General features: G+C 33.3%; 2 protein-coding genes and 1 long non-coding RNA gene across 7 annotated transcripts in view; 2 read left to right on the top strand and 1 right to left on the bottom strand.

The window, feature by feature from the left end:
* The window catches only part of LOC145305904 (uncharacterized), a 28563-nt gene that overhangs the window by 3008 nt on the left and 1909 nt on the right, over positions 1-23646 (bottom strand). The window lies entirely within an intron of this gene.
* On the top strand, positions 2-21579 carry Mccc1 (Methylcrotonoyl-CoA carboxylase 1). Of its 4 annotated transcripts, none has more exons than XM_080147763.1 (21): positions 2-125; positions 261-825; positions 1827-1921; positions 2364-2494; positions 5729-5812; positions 7635-7706; positions 8443-8556; positions 9754-9915; positions 10737-11013; positions 11379-11568; positions 11844-11954; positions 12373-12460; positions 12799-12873; positions 13688-13748; positions 14239-14324; positions 14926-14971; positions 15301-15386; positions 16308-16366; positions 16655-16763; positions 19943-20026; positions 20719-21579. In XM_080147763.1, the coding sequence occupies exons 2-21, from the start codon at positions 731-733 to the stop codon at positions 20812-20814; spliced, it is 2121 nt and encodes a 706-aa protein (XP_080003889.1). In that variant the 5' UTR covers positions 2-125; positions 261-730; the 3' UTR covers positions 20815-21579. The 4 variants fall into 4 exon arrangements, with proteins under 4 accessions (XP_080003889.1, XP_080003890.1, XP_080003888.1 ...); XM_080147764.1 differs by having other exon boundaries at positions 8-110; XM_080147762.1 differs by having other exon boundaries at positions 8-132.
* The window catches only part of Art7 (arginine methyltransferase 7), a 15608-nt gene continuing 13519 nt past the window's right edge, over positions 21558-23646 (top strand). The window contains exons 1-3 of one of the 2 annotated variants that reach the window (XM_080147766.1): positions 21558-21702; positions 22658-22728; positions 23216-23277. In XM_080147766.1, coding sequence (XP_080003892.1) covers positions 21657-21702; positions 22658-22728; positions 23216-23277 — 179 coding nt within the window. In that variant the 5' untranslated portion in view covers positions 21558-21656. Of the gene's footprint in view, positions 21712-22657; positions 22729-23215; positions 23278-23646 lie in introns of both variants that reach the window. The other variant, XM_080147765.1, reaches the window with a different exon arrangement.

Genomic DNA, 23646 nt, shown 5'->3' with positions numbered 1-23646 from the left:
TTCCAGGCTTTCTGTAAGAATGTTAACTAGTAGATGTGATGAAAATACTTGCAGTCGTTTTTTAGAGTTACTGTTATTTTTCATTTTTTTTTATATAAAAATAATCTAAGGTGCCATGAATTTTGGTTTATTGTAATTTAAAAACTTGACTTTAAAATGTGTTTGTGCTTTTATAAAATCCCACATTTTGTCTGTTAAAATTTTCCTTTACTAACATTTTTAGGTCAGGTTTTTTGATTACAAAAAGACCAAAATAAAAGGTATCCTAAAATATACAACACATAAGAACATATTACGATTTAAGTTTTTATTTTATAGATTAAAATCGTAATGTGGACTTTTATAATGTACCTAGTCTTACCGTTATTATTGAAGGAAATTAATCTGCATATTTTAAACATGAAATCTATATTTTAAATCAATAATTCCTATCTATACATTTGTATATTTTTAAATTACACACTTAAGTTTTATTATTATCAGAGCTTAAAAATACATATTTAATATTATTTGCATTTTTAAAAATAGTTGCCTCCACTGAGGGTTACCTATTATGTAAAAGATTTTAAGATTTAAGTCACTTAAAAAGCTTATGATTGCTTTAACATTTCATTAAAAAAAACATTGTGATTTTCTTTGCAAGGTAGCCTAAATCTTTCAATCCAACGCATAAATAGTCTTTTTTTTCTACAATATATTCTAATTATGCAATGGTGAAAAAATCCTTCAAATGTTATTTTTTTACAGATTTAAAATGTCTGGGTCTTTGAGGTACCCATTCTCAAGGATTCTGCAAAGAAAAGAGACAAATAGATATATTCAAAGGTATATTTTTAATAAATAAAACATTATCATTCTATATTCTGCAAATTTGACCGTGCTAAGGGGAGGTGGGATTAAAAAATTAAGATAAAAACAGGGGTGTATATTCTACATGGGATGGCAGTGGGGTGGGGGGGGGGGGGGGAATAAAAAATAAGTGGTTAGAGGGAAAAATAATGTAAAAATTAAGAATACTGAAAACATTTTTTCCATTTCGCCCCCCTCCTTGGTGAAAAAAACTAAAAAAATGTGTGGTAGGAGGGATAAAATAAAAAAAATATAGAGTTCTTTAAATATTTTTCTATTTTCTACTTGGTAAGAAAAATCGGGAATAGTCCCTTTTGTAACATCGCCCCATATGGGGCGATGCGACGTATTTTTAAAATGGCTTTTTATAGGTTATTTTAGGTTATATTGGGTTAGGTGATTGCCCCACAGGGTTAGGTAATTGGCCCCGCAGGGTTAGAGCCCCCCTGCAGGGGCTAGAAATAGGAGAAAAGCTACTGTGAAAAATACGAAGAATCGCCCCATAAGGTACGATGTTACGAAAGGGACTATACCCGAAAAATCTAGGGGGGGGGGGGGAATTGTAGCAGGGGAAAAAAATAAATCTTGTGCAGAATATACACCCCTGGATAAAAACTTAACACTGAAAAACATTTTTTCCATTTTTCTCCCCTTTTTGGTGAAAAAAAATACTAAAAGAATATGTGGGAGGGGGGAAAATATGAATAAAAGTTCTGAAAATATTCTTCCAATTTTCCCGCTTCCGAGCTTGAAAAAACTAGGAGGGGAAAAATATAAATAATTGCAGCAGGGGAAAAAATGAATCTGTTTTAGAATATACAACCCTGTATTTATGAAAAAATTAAATATGTTGAAAAATCACCAAAAATATGTTGAAAAAATCATCCAATTTGTTTTTCGCTTTTATGAATGTTGTCATCCTTGTTAATGTTAACATATGGCCTTTTTGGAACATTTTTTATTTTTGTTGTTTCAAGATGTTTGACACAAAACGTGAAGCCCATAGAGAAACTGTTGATAGCCAACCGAGGAGAAATTGCCTGCAGGGTTATGAAGACAGCCAAGAAGTTAGGTAAGCATGCTGTAATGGTCCTGTTCTCATGCTTAGAGATGAATTACAACTAAAAATATCATCGGATTTTATTGGTTTGATCCATTGTGGCTTGAAAGCAATGTTCCAGTGAAATGGGAGGGAGGGGGGAGTAAAGACTAGGGGAGGTTAGTACTTCCCAATCACAAATCATAGTAAGGCATTAGTTTCTTTTATTGCTGTAATTAAATACAATACATAAGAGAGGGTTGTTTTCGTGTGTTTTTTGGTACAAATAGCTGCGCAACTATGGGTAAGGCATAAAAAAAAAATAAACTAAAAATAAGAATGAGGGGTTGTGAATGTGCATGCTATTCATAATGAGGAAAAGCAACATTTCATTTTATAGCCTTCCGCCTTACCTATTACATATTGTGGATTTGTAATAATGTTTCATATGTTCAAAACTCAATATACATTTTAGGTATTAAAACTGTGGCAGTTTACAGTGACAGCGACAGAAACTCTATGCATGTAGCCATGGCGGACGAAGCTGTTAGAATTGGGCCAGCCGCCTCCCAACAGAGCTATCTCAGAGGAGATACTATTTTAAAGGTATATTATAGCAGAGAGAAAGAGGTCAATGGGCTGTTTATTACACTAGCGCCCAAAGTTTTATAATAACGTCTTCTTATTCGTTGGTTTAACAACTTTCGACATCATTACTTTAGTGAATTTTGATTGGTTAGCTCATTAGGTTAAGTGTTCGAACGTTTCAACCACTAATTTTAATCCAAGGGGTAATTTTGTTAATCATCATTGAGGATTTACATCAATTTATCGACCATTGTTTTGTCTTATCCCTTTATATCTCTGACATTATACTATTAGGTATTAGTTTTAGAAGAATTGATTGGTATCAAAATAATCCTTAAATAAAAGTAACAGGATGTTTGTTTGTACCGAAATATCTAGCGTACACGTCTCTCCCCTACATTGAAGCTTATTGTATGTCTCGGAAAGGTTTTAATTTATATATGGATTTTTTTGTAGGCCCAAGTAAAATTTTAATTTTTAAAACTTATTTTAAAAAATAAAATTCAAGGTAGTGGTTCGGCACTTTCCCAGCCCCCCCCCCCTACCCCTTTCACATTGCAAAAAAATAGGTGTTGTTATGCTTAATGGTCACATCGAGTCAGAGGCGAATTATACTATCCACACCTCTCCGCAAGAATCCGCAAAGTGTGGCGATAAAATTAAGGCCTATATTTCATGTTTTCATTTACAGTTAAATCCTTCTTTCCCCTTCTTCAGAGATATTTAAGTTTTTTTTAAAAATTAAAAACCTTATCATTAAAATCAGTACGACGACTTTCAATTTTTAGGACTAATATATTGCCTATCAAAAATATATTATATTGAAATACGATTATTGACAATTAATTAAATTATCTTTTAAAATGAAAAAAAATCTAAACTTTTTTTTATATCCCTGAAAATTTTACCTTTATAAATTTAAAATAAATAATTGTCTGCTAAAATGTTCACAACATAACATAAATGTTCATATAAATAACTCCCAGTGGTAAAAAAATAATAATATTAATTTGTTGTAATTTATAACAGATTTTTAATGCATTAGCGTTCGTATTTGATTTTATAAGAAATAATACTATAAAAAACGTGTTATTAGGCAATTAGCATTGGAGTTTTTTTATTACAGTCAAAGCAGTGCCGCATTATTTTGCGGTAACCAAGACGAAATTTAAATTATCTCCCGCAAACATGTATTCAATTTGCAAATGAAAAAATAGGGTCCAGATGCGTGCAAAAGTAGAATGTGAGAACTTTATAAGCAGGCAATTAATTTGTAGTTATTAAACAAAATTGTACATAAAGTTGCAAAATTACGTAAATACTGTTGAAGAACATACATTTGAATATAGAGATGCTTCGCTTATAAAATTGTTGTGAGTAATCTAAAAATCAGATGAATATGATAATTATATCAACAAAAGCTGTTAGAAAAGTAAAAATCAGCATTTTGTGGTCAGAAATATATAGCTTTTTCGCTTCCTAAATCGTACCCAACTTTTATTTGAGTTTTGTTCAATAAGGAGGACATCCTACTTCTTATATTTTAGGCTGGAAACTAAAAATTTTAAACTAAAGCTTCATGAAAAAAATTTCATGAAAAAGTTTTCCCGCCAACCACCATCTGCGGCGGAGCTGCTAAGTACAACTGGTTAAGATGCGGAAAGGGGTCCTACTTTTGAGGGTTAAAGACTGTTAAAGATATATAGTTTTTTATTTAAATTAACAGGGTTCAACAGCCGCGGGTAAGCCTCAGTTAAATCGTCATATTATATCTTTAAAATTAAGCTGAAAATCTAAACTTGTTTCTTAACAGACAATTCTCCTTATTAAAATCTTATTTTGCACACCTGCGGAATTTTAGGCTTGTGCGCGGCTGTCGATCCCTTGAAATTACTATTCGTAGCCCAACATAAGAAAACGATATATTCTTTGATAACAGCTGATTTGATAAACAATATTTCCTTTTAATGAAAAAATATCTATTTTAGCAAAAATCATGTTTTAAATTTTTTTAAAAAGTTATACAGCTTAAGAAATAAATATAAATAATTTTTATTTAACAACTTTTTTTATTTTGCTGCCTTTATAAGGAAATATTTAATATATTTGAATCGGCTTAATGCAATTTTTTTTCTTTTTTTTATGATTATTCAATACATATGAAAAAATAACATTTAAAAATCTCGCCACAAGAAGATTTAACAAACAAAACATTGATTTTAAGTAAGATTTGATTTTTAAGTTTTAGAAAAAGTATAGAAATATTCAAAGTTAAGTGTTTGTTTACATTTTGAAAAAATAATTTTGCCCTGTTCTATTTGATTAGAACTTTTCTAACAAACTTTCTTTTATAAAAGATTAATATTTTTTAATGTTTTTTAAAACATATTACTTTAGTTTGGTTAAAAGTTTATTTTTCTAGGTGATTTAGGGGTTGCAATTTTTTTGCAAATTACGTTTTTTGGCTTTTCATTGAAATAAGTTGCACAATTCTGGTTTTTACTGTATAAATTTATTAAATGACTTCAGAAAAACATATTATAATACTTACATTTACTTTTTTTTCTAACAATCTGTTTTTAAGGAGACTTTTTATATCGCTGACATAAATGGCATTATTCTGCAAAAAAAAAATCTTTTTTTGCAAATTTAAAGATATGAAAGTATTTAATAAATGGTTAACTTTAATTTTTATTTTAGCAAAATGGATTATTGTTTCTTATAAGATGAAAATAAGGTATCGCAAATATTTGTTGCAATTTTAATGCGATTTTATTGCAAATAGGAAGACATAGGATTTTAGTTTTAACAGATTATGATTCTGGACCCAAAATTACATAGGACTGAAGTTTTCGTTTGTTGATTGCTGAAAGTTAAAGTTTCTTGCTCTAGAATCACTATGTGTGGTGTGATTGATAATTTGAATTGAAACTTGGAAGAATCTACCTACTAAGATTTAGAATAACTCTTATATGCATCATCCTATTATATAAAGCAGTAAGACTTTTTTTCTAAATAACTACTGATCCGATTTGGTTCTCTATTTTAGGTAGGCATCACATAGGTCCTGAGTTGGTTTTATTCTATTTTCTTATTATATTTAAGTCTTGGGATGGATTCAACTATTTTACTTTTTCTATTGAAACTACAATAAAAAAATGTTGGGATAGATTTTAACCAACCACTAACCAAAGTACCCCTAGAGGCCTTTAGGGGCTTAGTTACTATTGACCATACACTGTATTATCTTAGGTTGCCGCAGAAACCGGCTCCGATGCTGTACATCCTGGCTATGGATTTCTCTCCGAGAATGTCGAGTTTGCTAATCTTTGCCAGGTAAATGCAGGGAGGGAGGGGACAATGGGCTGTTAACTACACGTGTCCCCAAACTTTTATAATAACGTATTCTTATTCGTTGGCTTAACAACTTATGGGATTAAGTGATCCCTGATTGGTTGGTACATTAAGTTGAGTGTCCAAACGTATCAACCACAAAAGGTAATCTATATAAGGGGTAATTTTGTGTATCATCAATGGGGTTGCACATCAATTTGTCGACCATTGTCTTATCCCTTAAGATTCTTGGGTAAATGGATATATTATTACCTGGATGTTACACCAGTTTTTCATGTACTCTAATAAAGCGGTACTCACAGCGGGCTAAAATAAAAATACCCCCTATTCCTCCCTTACCACATCCCCCCCTTACCTCCTTCTGGGTGAACGAACTGACCAATATATGAAGTCTATATTAGGAACCTAAATTGACGACAAAGGGGGGGAGGGGGAAATGTGGTGACTCGTACCACGACATACCAGCGATTGTATTTTGGGTGCTACTCCCTTAGTTTTAGAGATAATTGGGTGAAATCTTTTGGGCTGGGTCACTAATTACCCCAAGTTTTGGTATCTTTCAAAAAAAACGGCGGCGGGTCCGCCGCTCCCGCCGTTCGCCGCCATTTTCCGCCGCCGCCAAAAAAAAATTTTTATTGCATTTCTCGCCGAATTAGGCAATTTGGAATCATTTGAGACCATGTTATTTTTTTCAAAAATTTTTCCTCTTTTAACCAACCCTGCGGGGGGACTTTTTTTCAAATTCTCGTTTATCAAGGTATATCTTAAATTCAGTGCCTCTCCTAAGCTTTTAACGATATTGAGACAAAACCTTTTGAGGTAGATCAGTAAAAAAATATTTGAATAAAAAATGGCGGCGGTACCGCCGCTCCCGCCGTCCACCGCAATTTTCCGTAACCGCCGCCAAAAAATTTTTATTGCATTTCTCGCCGAATTAGGCAATTTGGAATCATTTGAGACCATGTTATTTTTTTCAAAATTTTTTTTCCTTAAAACCAACCCTGCGGGGGACTTATAAGGAAAAAAATTTTTGAAAAAAATAACATGGTCTCAAATGATTCCAAATTGCCTAATTTGGCGAGAAATGCAATAAAAAAATTTTTTTTGGTGGCGACGGAAAATGGCGGCGAACGGCGGGAGCGGCGGACCCGCCGCCGTTTTTTTTGAAAGATACCAAAACTTGAGGTAATTAGTGACCCAGCCCAAAAGATTTCACCCAATTATCTCTAAAACTAAGGGAGTAGCACCCAAAATAAAATCGCTGGTATGTCGTGGCACGAGTCACCACATTTCCCCCCCCCCCCCTTTCCATGATATGTCATAATATCTACGTGTATTCTATATCCCTGGCCAGGTAACATTTCCATTTGACTTAAGGGAGGAAGTCGATATTGGACTGGAAATTATACTGGTACCCAAAGTTTTATAAACACGTTAGCTCACAAAACTTCAGATCTTGATTGGCTCATTCAAACTAGCAGTGTCTGAACTAATCTACGGGGTTGTTTTGTTCAATATATTTAGGGATTCATATATATTTCGTTCATTATCTTGTCCACGGTCATTAGTGTGGGGAATGGGGTTGACAACACACCCCCTAAAATTAAAATTATGTAGATTCCCCCCCCCCGTTTTTTTAAAAACCTCAAAGATTACACCCCCCCCCCGTAAAAACCCTGTGCACGCCACTGTACTGTTTACGTTTTCTGGTTAATTTCAAGAATGTAATATTATATTAATAAGAATGATACCTAGGTACCTTTTGTGTTGACAAAACAATTTCAAATGCTTTTTTTAATATCAGGAGAAAGGAGTTATATTTGTTGGTCCCCCCTCCACTGCCATTAGAGATATGGGTATCAAGTCTACATCCAAGGTAAATGATAGAGTAGCTACTCTATAACTTGTATCGCTGTATTACATATTATATAATATATATATATATCCTATCTATATGGTAAACTAGTGGCTGAGCCCCTAGCATCTAGGTTCTCTATAATCGAACAGATATATAAGGACAGACTCATTTAATAAGATAACAAGATGATTCATGAATGTTTAAATGTATGTCTGATAAGATCTCATAAACAGCTGATCCGATCGTACCACAGTTTTCAGGAAAGTTTCACATTCCAAAAGGGAAGGTGAACGTATAAGGCTGTCTGTTTTGGGGATAATTCTTAGAGAAATTGACCAATAAACATTAATCACCCCTGCCCCCCCCCCAATTATTTAAAATTTGAAAATAAAGTATTGTGGGAGACAGCACCCTCCAGCGAACCACCTAGAGGCTATGGGCGAGGCTACTAATCGTTTTAAAAAAGGCAGAAGTTATAGTTACAATTTTTCTAGAGAGAGAGAGGGGATAATCAGCTGTCTATTACACTAGTCCCTAAAATTTTATCATGAAATTTTCTTTTTCGTTGGCCTAACAACTTTGGGGACTTGAGTGTATTTTGATTGGTTGGTTTGTTAAGTTGAGTGTTCAAACGTTTTATCCACTAATTTTACGCTACATAATGTGTTATTTTGTGTATGATTTTTGGGGATGTACAACAATCTGCCCTTTAGTAGATCCTTGAATTTTCCTAATATTTAACCTGTTTTTTTAGATGATCATGGAAGCTGCCAACGTACCTGTAATCCACGGTTACCACGGAGAGGACCAGAGCCTGGACACTTTGAAGGCGGAGGCTGACAAGATTGGCTTCCCTGTTATGATAAAGGTGGGAACAATAAAAAAATAGATAGATAGATAGATAGATAGATAGATAGATAGATAGATAGATAGATAGATAGATAGATAGATAGATAGATAGATAGATAGATAGATAGATAGATAGATAGATAGATAGATAGATAGATAGATAGATAGATAGATAGATAGATAGATAGATAGATAGATAGATAGATAGATAGATAGATAGATAGATAGATAGATAGATAGATAGATAGATAGATAGATAGATAGATAGATAGATAGATAGATAGATAGATAGATAGATAGATAGATAGATAGATAGATAGATAGATAGATAGATAGATAGATAGATAGATAGATAGATAGATAGATAGATAGATAGATAGATAGATAGATAGATAGATAGATAGATAGATAGATAGATAGATAGATAGATAGATAGATAGATAGATAGATAGATAGATAGATAGATAGATAGATAGATAGATAGATAGATAGATAGATAGATAGATAGATAGATAGATAGATAGATAGATAGATAGATAGATAGATAGATAGATAGATAGATAGATAGATAGATAGATAGATAGATAGATAGATAGATAGATAGATAGATAGATAGATAGATAGATAGATAGATAGATAGATAGATAGATAGATAGATAGATAGATAGATAGATAGATAGATAGATAGATAGATAGATAGATAGATAGATAGATAGATAGATAGATAGATAGATAGATAGATAGATAGATAGATAGATAGATAGATAGATAGATAGATAGATACCACGGATAGGACCAGAGCCTGGACACCTTGAAGGCAGAGGCAGACAAGATTGGGTTCCCTGTTATGATCAAGGTGGGAACAAGGACAAGTATGTCCAGTCAACACGTACCGCAATAAAATATTACATAATATTAATAAAAAACAGGATTTTTAATATGGACATAATATATTTCAACTCCAAGGCTTGACTATAAAATTATACCTTAGGTATTTTTATAGGAATCAATGTAAAAAATAAAAGGAATATGTTATATAAATTAGATATATGTATGTAAAGAAATGTAGTGCTATATTGTTCTACCATTGCGTAATGATATATAGTACGGTCAGACGGAGTGACGGCATACCATATTGTAGAGTAGCTGCTATATTCTATACCTATTGTTTTTATTTTTTCTATCTGCGGACAACTAATATTTGATATTGTCATAGGCTGTCCGCGGAGGAGGTGGCAAGGGCATGAGGATTGCCATGACAGCTGACGAGTTCGAGGCCCAGCTGGAGTCGGCCAAGCGTGAGGCGATGAAGTCCTTCGGTGACGAGGTGATGCTCCTGGAGAAGTTTGTTGTTGACCCCAGACACGTCGAAGTTCAGGTCAGTTTTGTTCCAGGGGAAATTATCAGGGACATTGGGCTTTTTATTTCACTAGTCCCCAAAGTTTTATAATAACGTTTCCTTATTCGTTTGCTTAACAACCTTTGGGACTTTATTAAATTTTAATTGATTGCTTTATTAAGTTGAGCGCTGAAACGTTTCTACCACTAATTGTAATCTTCATAAGGGGCAATTTTGTGTATCATCATTGGGGATGTATATCAATTTATCGGCCATTGTCTTATCCCTTTAGATCCCTAGAAAATTATACTATATTAATGCCTACGGAGATGGTTGATACATAACGTAGTTTGAGACCTTTGTATAAAGTTTCAAACACTCTTACTAATGCATAAATCTCTGTGCATCCTTTTGCTGAAAAGTAACGCGAGTTTATAGTAAAGGAATATCAAATTCGATCATAAAGGCCAATTTAACACACTGCCATGCATTGATTACGACTGTTTAAATTACTCCTCTGTTTTTTCTTCATTATTTTTTCCTAGGTAGCAGGGTGTATATTTTCAAATTTGACCCTGCTGAGGGGGGGGGGGGGAATATGTGGTTGGGGGGGAAAAAATGTAAAAATTAAGAGAACTGAAAGCATTTTTTTCCCTTTTTTTCAACTTTTTGGTAAAAAAACTAAAAGAATATGTGGGAGGGGGGATAATATGAATAAAATAAAGAGTTTTGAAAATATTTTTCCAATTTATTTCCTTCCTTGCTGGAAAAAACTAGGAGAGAAAAAAAAAATAATTTTGCAGCAGGGGAAAAATTAATCTTGTGCTAGGTAGTCATTGTCATAGTTTCGTTGTATTAAGGTATTTGGAGACCAGCATGGTAATTATGTCTACCTGTTTGAGCGTGACTGTTCTGTCCAGCGCAGGCACCAGAAGATCATTGAGGAGGCCCCAGGACCAGGACTGTCCTGGGAGGTCAGGCGCAAACTGGGCGAGGCGGCCGTCAGAGCGGCAAAGGCCGTGGATTATGTCGGTGCCGGCACCGTAGAGTTTGTGATGGACAAAGAGTTGAACTTTTACTTCATGGAGATGAACACGAGGCTCCAGGTGGAACATCCGGTTACAGAAATGATTACAGGTATGCATTATGGTCGGGTCTCCACTATATTCTATTTTTTTTAAGTTGTATGGTTTTTTGTCTGAATCTTTGGATTTTAATATTTACTGACCCGATTGTGTTCTCCTTTTTAGGGAAGTTTCACATAAGTTTTAGTCTGGTTTTAGGCTGTTTTTTTTTTAATTCAAGCCTTTGGATGGTTGTGACCACAATACATCCTTCTTATCTTCTGAATAAAGATCCCCTATATACTAGGAGCGCAACCGCTAGGAAGAAATTGTAATATTCTATGGTTTGTCGCTTTAGGTTTTTTTTGACATTCATTTAAAATTAATGATTAAATAAAATGACAATTAGTGAAGTGTTTCTTCAGCTGTAATGTTCAGGCACCGATCTCGTGGAATGGCAGTTGAAAGCTGCGGCCGGTGAAAAGCTGCCTGTCACCCAGGACGATGTCCAGCTGAACGGATGGTCGTTCGAGGCCAGAATCTACGCCGAGGACCCGAATAACAAGTTTATGCCGGGGGCCGGACCCCTGGATTATTTTGCCACCCCCGCCCCTAGTGAACATGTCAGGTGAGGTTTATTTTAAATTAACCAGAGAGGGAGGGAATGTACAGACATTGGGCAGTTTATTACACTAGTCCTCAAAGTTTGAAAATAACATTTACTTACTCGTTAGCTCAACAACCTTGGGGAGGTTTATTGAATTTTATTGGTTGGTTCATTAAGTTAAGTTGAGTGTTTAAACGTTTCAACCCAATTCTAAAAGATCTATGTGTATGATTCGAGACAGATAGACAGACATCCTGTTACTTTTTGTATTTATTTTTAAACATTGACTTTTTCAGAATTGAAACCGGAGTACGTCAAAACGACGAAGTATCTGTTCATTATGATCCCATGATCGCTAAGCTGGTCGTTTGGGGTCCCGACAGAAATTCTGCTCTGCTCAAATTAAGGTAAGTAACATTTTTTGCTAATATTTTGACAGCAATTGTGATCAACACAGTATGCCTGCCTTTATCTATTTTTAAAACGAAGCTTTTTTGCAATTGAGATTCAGTCAGACCAAGGGAATAGGGGACATTGGGCTGTTTATTACACTAGTTCCCGAACTTTTATAATAAGGTTATCTTATTTTTAACGTTGGGGACTTCTACTGAATTTTGATTAGTTGGTTTATTGAAATGGGTGTTCAAAATTTCCAATTATTAATTGTAATCTACAGAATTTGTAAATTTGTGTATCATCATTGGGGATGTACATCAATTTATTAGCTATTGTCATATTCCTTAGATCCCTGCCTATTTATTCCCATTCCTAAAAATTAAGTGATCCTAGGACAATTAGGAATATTTTTTATCTCCATTTGTTCAGGTCCTGTCTGGCGGAATTCAACGTTGCTGGCCTATCCACAAATATCAACTTTTTAATGGATTTGGCCGCTCATCCTGAATTCATTAAGGTAATATATATCCTTGTATTGCTGCTTTGAATCCGATTACTTTCCGCAGGATTAGAATCGGTTCTGAGCTTTACTAAAAATCACATGTACAGTGTCTTATAAATGTCTTCCGCAGAAAATTGTCTATAATACGATACAACAAATAGATATTTCAGTATGGCTAGGAATCCAATTTATTTCAGCTAAATAAAAAAAATACAAAAAACATGTACCTACCGTATTACAAATAAATGTTCAAGAAAAAAAGGGAGAAACGTATCAGTCCAGTCTAGTGGTTAGCGAAATCTTTCAGTTTAAAATGGAAGAATTTTCAATTTAATCAACTATTTTTATTTTAGGGAAATGTTGACACTGAATTTATTCCAAGACATTACGACTCCTTGTTTAAGGACAGAACTCCTTCTGGCCTACAGGTACCCAAAGTTTTATAAACACATTTTCTCGTATTCATTCGAATCCGGTGGATAAAAACCGGTTCTCTTCCATACGAAAAAACTATGTCTAGCATCGTATTATATCCAGCTTTCTACGAATATAAAAATGTTCAATCATAACACTAAAAACTGGTTTTAATCTTATAATTGTACATTCTATATCCGCGGAAAGCTGTTTATAATACGATGCGAGAAATGACTATTCTCATCCGTTTGCATTGATTTGTTTAATCTACATAGTAGTAGTGTCCAAACGCTTAACCAATACCTAATTTATAATAATATTAAAGGATATTTTTGTTTATCATCATTCGGTATGTATATTATTTTATAGAACACTAGCGACTACGCCCCTAGAGGCCTCTATGGTCACATAAGGTGGGAGAAAAAGTAGCCCGCTCCCACCTTTTTTTTAATTTTAGTATTAAAAAAGATTTAAAGTAAATATTTTTAGGGGGGTTGGTTAATTTTTTATTTGAAGGGTGTAGATACCATCCCGAAAAAAAGTTTAAAACCTTCCCTGGAGCAATAAGAAGCTTCACTGTAAATAAGAACCATTTTGTTCCAGAGCTGGATCTTTAAATCATTTTAGTGGTGAGCCAGATCGGGGTGAGCCAACTTTCCACCAATGAGAGAACAGCATTTTATGAAATGCCGCGCTGTGATTGGCTAAAATTCGGCTCACCACGATCTGGCTCACCACTAAAATGATTTAAAGATCCAGCTCAGCATTTAGCGAGATTTAAGCTACATATATAGATATCATGTTACTTTTGAAATTGTTTATTTATAGGTAGCCGAAGCAGTTCTGGCTTTAATCCTCACTGAAAACAAGAAGAATAGTCTTAGTTCAGGTGAATTTAATTTTAAATTAACGCATATTTAAATTATTTTTAAAATAATGATGAATCCTTGGACGAGTAGACATAATAGAATAAGCGAAGCTCAAGTATCTCTATTAAAATATTATTTCACCAATATGAAATATCCTGTATTTGCTCAGATATCTAAATTGATAATATTTGAAGCCATTCTAGCTTGTTCGTTTGTCCGTATGCTTTACTGAGCTTCGCTTTTAAGGATGTTGCCATCCTTAATTCCAATATGTTTTCTGATATCTTAGATTAATGGATATATAGGTTATACGTGTATATACTGTGAGAGGAAGACTCGTCGTTAATTGAGTTTGAATTCATACCTATATTTGTCAGTTTGTTCATCCGTTGATGGGGTAAAGGGGGTGGATGGGGGTATCGTTATTTTAGCCAGCTGCGAGCTTTACTTATTGAGAGTACTTGAAAATCTGATGCAGCATCCAAGTAATAATATTATATCGATTTTTAGATCCTTTCTTTGCCCTGACTGGAGCTCGTTTGAACCACTCTCTACTGCGGACAGTCAACCTTGTCAATGATGGCAAACAAATTCAGGCAAAGATAAATGAATAAGTAAAATGCATTAATCATCAGAGTAAAACACTAGAGGGGGAAGGGGTCCCAATCCCAATGACTCTTTGCCGACTCCCAATTGGGTCTTTGAAAATCAACCAATTGTGTCGGGAATATGAACACAGCAAAGTAACAGAAAACAATTTTCTGGCAGACGAAAAGGGTCATTGGAAAATGGGGGGGAGTAGTTATCTGTATGTAAATCTATCTATGCTATAGATCTGTTCATTAATCTTTCTTTTCACATACCGTGAAATTTATTGTGACGTAACATTTTACAACTGAGAAAATTAAAAGCTTAGATTATGAAAATAAGTTTAAGTTAACGCAAATTCGTAGATTTTTGTCAATAAAGGACTATGTTGAGTACTGCTTGAAGATACATAATAAATAACTTTACGAAATCAAAGATATTTTTGATATGTTTTATTACAACTAAACTTCCTATAACTAACACAAACTCTTGCAAAAGAAAATAACGTTAGATTACGATATTTCAATTTGCTGGAAAAATATTTATTACAATTCAACTTTCTGTTTACAATATGAGTTATTAACTTACTTATTTATATTTGTTTTACAGGCTACTGTTATTAACCAAGGATCCGGAAGATATACTGTAACAGTTAGTAAGTATTTTAACTGTTTTCATTTTCTTATCCGCGGAAATTTGTTAATAAACCTCAAGATTTTTAAGGGATTGATCAATTGACCATCAATTACCCCTCCTGAAGTTTAAAATTATTGGTTAAAAAATTTGCACAATGATAAAATATATATAGTATAATAGATGTGTTAGTTTGGACCACCCAATCAAGATATGATAAAAGTATCCAAAGTTTTAAGACATCAAATGAGAGAACGTGTTAATAAAATATGTTGATCAGTTTAAATTTACAGTCCAATGTTCCCTCCCTTCCTGATTTAACAATCGATTCAAAATTGTACAATTGTTTAGATGGTGAAGAGTATAATGTGGAGGGAAAACTAGTTGATAAACCTGATACTAATCATGAGGAACTGGTTTCCAGCAATATTTCTAAGGTAAATAAAAAGGAGAGGATCAAAACTAGTTAAAAATCTGACACTAATCATGAGGAGCTGGTTTCCAGTAATATTTCTCAGGTAAATAAAAAGGAGAGGATAAAACTAGTTAAAAACCTGATACTAATCATGAAGTGCTGGTTTCCAGCAATATTTCTCAGGTAAATAAAAAGGAGAGGATCAAAACTAGTTAAAAACCTGACACTAATCATGAGGAACTGGTTTCCAGCAATATTTCTAAGGTAAATATAAAGAAGATGATCAAAACTAGTTAAAAACCTGATACTAATCATGAGGAGCTGGTTTCCAGCAATATTTCTCAGGTAAATATAAAGAAGATGATCAAAACTAGTTAAAAACCTGATACTAATCATGAGGAGCTGGTTTCCAGCAATATTTCTAAGGTAAATAAAAAGGAGAGGATCAAAACTAGTTAAAAACCTGATACTAATCATGAGGAGCTGGTTTCCAGCAATATTTCCTACATCTACGTAAAAAAGGGAAGAAGCCATGGCGCCTTAATCAATATACACCCGTTTCTTCCATGAGTGTGTCTATTTGTCCATCTGTCTGTTTTGCTGCTTTCTATTCTGTTCTCTCACATGCTGCTTTCTATTTGGTTCTCTCACTATAGATACACTGAACAGTAACACTCCTCTCATTTCTTCACACTTCAAATATCTTTCTTATACCATTATGTTAAGCTTAGGTAACATTAAAACCAGTTCCACTAAAATATGGAATTATCGTTTCCCACAAATAATGCAATGAAAAACTTTAAATTTACACAAGTTTTGTTGCCCTAGACCTTCGGCCCCTCGCAGGGCCAACAAAAAGGGAATAAATATTACATTGTTTTCATTTTACTATCCGTGGAAAGTTGTTTATAATATGATGCAATAAAAAAAACTATTCCTTCAGGGAACAATCCGTAAACAGCGAGTTCTAGTCACGAAACAAGGAGTCACCCTTTACACCAGGTCATTATAATTTTCTCATTTTTAGTAGCGAAGCTACTCTATAATTCAAACTGTCTGTCTGAGGAAGGGGTGCATAATGTAATTTCTGCATTGGATCCTCGTCTAAAGGGGGAGGGGGGATATATTAAATCTAAAAAATGAAATAGTGTTAAACCACCCCAGGACCTATGTGAAGCTTTCTCAAAAAGAAAACCCCAATCAGTTCAGTAGTTACTAAAATCTTCACACAAAAAAATAGGATATGATTATGTGTATTGAGTTTTTAATGTGTAAATATACTTTATTCAGTTCTGGAAGTTATGAGTTTTCATTGCCCATGCCGAAGTTCTTGTCCATGAACCTGTCTGTGGCTGGGCTGGGCGATGCCGTCGCCCCCATGCCTGGTGTCATTGAGAAGGTAGGTAATCAGGGAGGGATATGTTATCTCAAGCAAAACATATCTTGCCTTCAACTATTCTTTAGTTTTAATCCAGCTGTTTTAAAGATCTTAGAGAACAAGCTCATTCAATCTACTTATAAACAACTATGGTTGCGTCCTAAGTATCTCGGGAATTCGTATTTAAAAATTAACAATAGCATAAAACTATACAAAGATTTAAATCTAAAATAAAATAGTATAAAACCGGCCATAGACCAATGTGAAGCTTCCCTAAAATGGAGAACTCAATCGGTTTAGTATTTAATGAAATCTTAAGCTTCATACAAAACAACCTCAATACTTTATGTATTATGATATACAGCATGACCCTCGAAAAAGTATTTTTAAGCATCTGCAGCCCATATTTCTCAATGAATTATCAAAAAATGTATATGTCCTTGTTCTCTGTAGATTTCCACATAAGTAGATATAAAAATATTTGTTTTGCATTAATTAACAGCTGAGATTTTTGGAGCCAAAGTTTTGAAAAAGTGGCTGAGGAAAAAGTAACTTTTCAAGAAAAATGTTTTTTTAAAGTGAAATGACGTGTTTTCCTCATAATTTCAATACTTTTTATAAAACTTATATAAAGATGTTTCCAAGAAATTTATTTCATGCTAAAAGCACTTTTTTCACTTGCTCTAAAAGGCATTTTTAGATTAGTGTAAATTGCAAAAACACCCTTACAGAAAGAAATTCTATAAAAAATAGTAGCAAATTGAAAGTTTACATAAACAGAAATCAAACACTTTTTATTTTATCAAAATAAGTTAAAAAACAAAAAAGTTACAGCTACAAACTTTTATTAAACATTTAACAATTTAAATGATTTTTATGTGTCTTAGATTAATTTGATGAGTGGGCGTGAATTTATTGGTAAAGGTGGCGCTAATTCTTCCGGTAATGAGCATAAATTAGGGAGGGGTTTATTTAAGGTCATATTAATAAGTGGGAGATATTATAAGATTTGAGGGAAAATGGTTATAAGAAAAATGTATTCAGTAAAATTTGAAAAGTAGGGTAGTGCGGGGTTAATGCGGTCATCGGGTCAATTCCGGTCAAACGACCAACTTTTTCAAAACCGTTTTTTAACGGTGTTCTAAACGTTTGCTAGAGATCTTCAGAAAAGCAAAGTTGTAGTTTATTGCCTATACTTTCATTTCTTACTTTAGCAAATTTTTGTCAGATCACTCGTTCTATGATTTTTTTGCCCTCAAAAAGTTGCAAAAAATTTGCAAAAAAAAAATTTCAAAATAGGCCATGTTCAATCTAAAATTGTGAAAAAATGGTAAGTCCTATCGACCCCCGGGTTTTTGTAAAATGAAAGATATGGCATTCATTTATCGTTTGCAATTGGAGGCGTTGTTCTAACTTGATTTTTTCATAATTTTTTTTTCGTCTAAAAAAAATGGTCTATTCCGGTCACTTTTTTTACTTTTTTTTATTACTGTATTTATAACTGTATAATACCCTAATGTTTTATTTAGGTGATCTGGAAGCATAAACAACCTAAATGCATGACCTAAGCTTTAATCATTGCCTTGCCTGTTGTGTGATGTACATTACTAGTCATTTTACTGCTTGTATTGTGTCATGTTTTGTTGCCTAAGCTTTTCAATTTGTAAAGACATTAAAAATTTTTCAGACACATTTTTATAGTAATGGGAAGAGTATATCACCCAAAGGAACGCCTTAAATATTTGCCTGAAGATGTATCAGCTGCATTGGCTCATGTAAGAAGGGGTATGTCTATTAGAAAGACTGCTAGAAGATTTAAAATTCCATATGAAACCCTTGCATCTTTTTCATATAAGAGGGTGTTCGAGATTTTTGCGCGGTTTGGATTTTTTATGTCAAATCGGCTAGGATTAAGCTAGAAAGGTGTTTAAGGTGTCTATAGAAAGCTCTTTGCATGTCCTAACAAAAACTCCCCAGGATATGGGTTCTATCTCCCAAGATTTAGAGTACATATTCAAGATTTTGCATTTTCAAAATTCCTGTTGCATAAAATGTGTTGAAATATTAGAGTTAGACCCCATATCATTTCGAGTTAATTGTCAGGCATGTAATTTTGCATCTTTAGACACCTTAACCACCCTTGTAGGTCAATCCTAGCCAATTTGAGACAAGAAAAAATGTACCAAAAACTGCTGTCAAAACTGGCAGGATTTTTAAAATTAAAATTTTTTTTAGAAAAAATCACTTTTTTCAAGAAATTCCAAGACCTGCGAATCAGAAATTGCCTCTAATTTATGTATAAAGCTTAACAAAACCTAATCATATAATAAAAAGTATGATTTTTTTTTAAAGTTTGCATGAAAAAAATTGATGTTTTTTTTGCGATTTTACCGACTTTTTTATAATGGGGAAAATGTGGTCAAAAAATTGTCTGATCTGCATGCGACTAGTACTGTTAGAAAGCTAATGACCTCAGCTTTCTACTCATAGTTTAAAATGTTAAAAAAATATATTTTAAGGGGGTGTTCCACCCCCCCAAAGTCAACTGACCGAAATAGCCCCACCGGTGGGGTTATTCCGGTATAGGCCAACCGCCGCCCTTTAAACCGATTTTTGACCGACTTCTAGTTGCGAGATCTTAATGGGACCAAGACAGGCTTCTTCGTTATTGCCATATCGTTCATTTGCACTCTTAAAAACCGGAAAAAGTTTTTCGGAAGTATGTTTTTTTTTTAAGTTGAAGCAAAAAATTGACCGGAATTACCCCGCACTACCCTAGTTTTTTATATGTAAAACTAACGTTTTTTAATGCAATAAAAAATGTATCAATTGTAAACTTGCTCTTCTTTCTTATTTGTTTTTTAACTGGTTGATAAAAAGTAATATACTAATAAAAAACTAAGAAATATTTAGCAATATCCAGTTTCTCAAGCACTTTTTCCAAACTTTGGCTTTAAAAATTCTGTTAATTGATGTAAAAAAAAAATTTTGATATCCTTTGATGTAGAAAATTATAGAGAACAAGTACATATGAATCTTTTAATATTTTATTGAGAAATATAGGCTGCAGATGCTTAAAAATACTTTTTCGAGGGTCATGCTGTATTACTCTGTGACTTTGGTATTTACGACTATCCTTCCTTCTGTCCTTCTTGTAGTCCGTCCGTCTGTCAGTCAATTATAAAACAATATTTATTAAGGTTATGGTTGATGATGGAGCTACTGTAAACGCTGGTGATCCATTGGTTGTTATGATTGCTATGAAAATGGAATATGTCATTAAGGTAAAATTTATATAGCTGTTGGGTTCAATATTATATCCTATCCTCCTATTATATAAAGTAGTAAGTTTTTTTTGTCTGTAGCTAAGGATCTCGCTAACCGCTAAACTGATATCGTTCTCCTTTACAGTGAACCTTCTTATAGGTCCAGGGAAGGTTTTTAATTATTTTGGGGAAGGGTAACTCCAACCTCCGAAAAGAAATAGCCTCCAAGAAACAATTACCCCCCCCCCCCCCCCACCCCCTCAATGTGTTTGTTCTCTAATTTGGTGGAAGCAGGGAAAAGGAAATGTCATTCTGATAAACAATTCTAAGTGAAAATTTCCCCTCAACTCCCTTCTCTTTTTTCTCCCCTTACCCACTTTCCTTACAATTACACCAAAAAAAAGTTTTACTCCAACAAAATTTTTTAATCTTAGCAAATTTCAAATGGAATTAATTGGCTGAATAGCAGCCCCTGGGTAAAAATTAATGATTTGCTGAAACCTTTGGACACTTTTAAAAATAATAATTGGTATGATTAAGCTATAAATGTTTAAACTTTAACTTGGTTTTAATCTTAAGAAGGGTTAATTTTGCTTATCATAATTGAGTAGGAACAAACATTTATTTTTCGTCCATTGACTTATACCTCAAAATTACTAAGTCAATCTACTTATGCAACCTGATCTTCAATGATTTCTCTGATTTTCCAGGCACCCAAGACTGGCGTCGTGAAGAAGGTTAACCACAAAGTTGGAGACTTTGTAGAGAAAAACAAACCGTTAGTTACCTTTGTAGAAGACGAGTAAATTATATAATTGATGCGCTTCTAGTTTTCCATATCATGTATTCGTTATATTAGTACTTAATATTTAAAGACTGTAAAATGTACAATCTTATTATTTATATTTAAGATAAAATACTCTTTAAAGTTTTTTAGTTTCTTATGTTACTTAGGTAGTTTTTAGGGATAAAATAAAGTTGAAAAATAGTGACAAAGACAATAAAGGATTCCGGTGATGAGAAAAGGGAAAATGAAATGGAATTGCCTTTTTTCATCAATATTTATTTTTAAAGTAACCTGAATCTTTAGCTGTTAGTTCTATTTTTATCCTTTTTAGGGTAGATTTACTTTTATCGCTTTTGACCCCCCCCCCCCCTCCCCATCACTTCCCCTTAATTTTTATTAAAGGGAGGGAGGGGACATAGGGCTGTTTTATAAAAACGTTTCTTATTTGTTGGCTTAAAAACTTTTTTTTTTATTAAATTTTGATTGTTTGGTTCATCAAGTTAAGTGTCCAAACGTTTCAATCAGGATTTGTAATCTACAGAAGGGGTAGTTTTGTGTATCATTATTGGTATGTCCTTCAATTTACCGGCCATAATCTTACACTTTTATATCTCTGGATTTTTATTTTTAAAATAGAAATTATTGGGCGGGGAGGGTTGGGTTATGGAATTCCATGTGCGTAAAAAGTGATTTGCCCCAATATTTGTTAAATTGTGTGATGTTAAAATAAAAGAATGGTGCTACTTACTATTTATATAGAATTATATATTTATAAAATTTCAGATTTTTTTTATTATGTTCTAAACCCTGGAAAAAATTCGGAGATTTTTTTTGTTGCAAAAATTGCATAGACCCGTTGTTATGGTTGGCAACGGTATGGCAGGTGTTACACAGCAGTTAGATACAGGTATTCTAGGTGAGAATTTTATGTTCTTGTCCTTATCAGAGTAGCGTAGCTACTATTTAATAAACATTGTCTGTTCGTCCGTCCTGTCTCGTCGTAACGGGGTAAATGTGTTTCTTAGCTGCTATTGAATATAGACAGCTAAAATTTTTAGTAAAGATTCTTATTATTTATGTGCATCTACTCTATGCATTGTTTTGTCCGTCTGTGTGTCGGCCATGCTTGAAAAGAGATAAACCTTATTGTTGGGGAAATGTGTTATACAACATAGTAGATACACGTATTCTAGTTGAGATTTTATTTTTCATATTCATTTGAAACCGATCTATATCCGGTGGATTAGAGCCATACTGAAAATATGTCTAGCATCGTATCATATCCAGTTTTCTACAAATATAGAAATATACAATTATAAGATTAGAACCAGTTTTTTAGCCCGTGCCTTCGGCATTAAAAAGATCTGGTTTTAATCTTATAATTGTCATTTTATATCCGCGGAAAGCTGTCTTTAATCCGATGCGAGAAATAACTATTCTTATTTTTTTCAGTAGAATAGCTACTCTAAAATTAACTTTGTCTGTAAGTGTTAATCCGTCTGGTCTCTCCGTAACGCTTATGCGACTTTCTTGAATGCTATTTAAAATAAACGGTTGATTATTTCAATGTACCACTAAAAAATGATTTACTAGGCTCGTTTGTCTGCAAGTCATGCTACAAAATTATAGAAAATACATGTTAAATGTTTCGTGATTTTCACCTGCAATTTATTCTAGATTTGTTTTATTCTTTGAATCCAATCCTTATTTTTTGGGCTAGCGCTTATGGATGTTGCATCCTTGTTTTTATCATTGTTGTATGTATTTGATATAATTTTCTAGTTTCAAGAAACTTAAGATAATTCACTAGGTACCTATTTTTTAAAAATTTCACTACTTAACTAGGTTGATCATTTTTTTAGTGGAGAAAATCAACCACTCGAGTGGGAAGAGTGAGTGGAAGATAATGCCTGCAGATTATGACTATTCAAGGGTAGGTTTTAATATCTTTTTTGGATCAAGTGATCGATAGTTGGGATCGATTGTTCCCAAAAAGTAGGAACTTTTAAGCCTGTTAGCTGCTGTCAAACGTAAATATTTTGCTTGCACAAAATTAAATTTTAGCTTACAAAAAAAGGATTGGAATAGCCAACAATCAATAATGTAGCGCAAAAAAAGGCTTGTTTTACGCGTCTTTTCTTGTTCATAATTGGATCTTATCTATTCCAGACAATATTATTCACAGGCTGTTCTGATGCTGATTGAAACATTAATTTAATTTGAATAAAACTTATACTTGATTTTAAAATTTACATAGCTCGTTCACAAAGTACCAAAGTGAGCACTGCATCCTCCTTTTTAAAAAATAATGGAAGGGAGTAGTTTTTATTTTTTTTACAAAGCTTTTAAGTTTTTTAATGGAAAGGTGTTATCAGATCTCAAACATTACTTATTGTGAAATCACCTATTTTTTTTTGTAGGAGCTCGCCCGAGCATCTTTTGCAGACATGCTTCATGATAGTGAACGCAATAGGCTTTATAGGTAAGCTTTAAATCCTTAATAGGTTTTTATTACAAAACGGATTTAGAGCGACTACATTCTAACATTGTTAATTAAATGCTTGGATAATGAATATTACAGTATGGTCTCGAAATTGTTTAATATCTGCTGGATTAGAAATGGTTCTTAGCCATACTGAAAAACACGTATAGCATCGTATTACGGATAATTTTTCACTAATTGTAATCTTATAATTTTCCATTTTAATACAAGCGGAAATCTGTCTATAAAATGATCCGATAAATACCTAACTATTTCATAAGCTTATATATTTCAGGGGTGTATAATTATATTCTGCAAGAGGAGGGGGGGGGGGGGGGAGTAAAAAATATGTCAAAGGGGGTAAAAAAT

Source organism: Acartia tonsa, chromosome 14 (genome assembly GCF_053477335.1).
Source record: "Acartia tonsa isolate MP-2025a chromosome 14, ASM5347733v1, whole genome shotgun sequence".
NCBI lineage: Eukaryota > Metazoa > Arthropoda > Copepoda > Calanoida > Acartiidae > Acartia > Acartia tonsa.
This window is presented reverse-complemented; position numbering and strand designations above follow the sequence as displayed.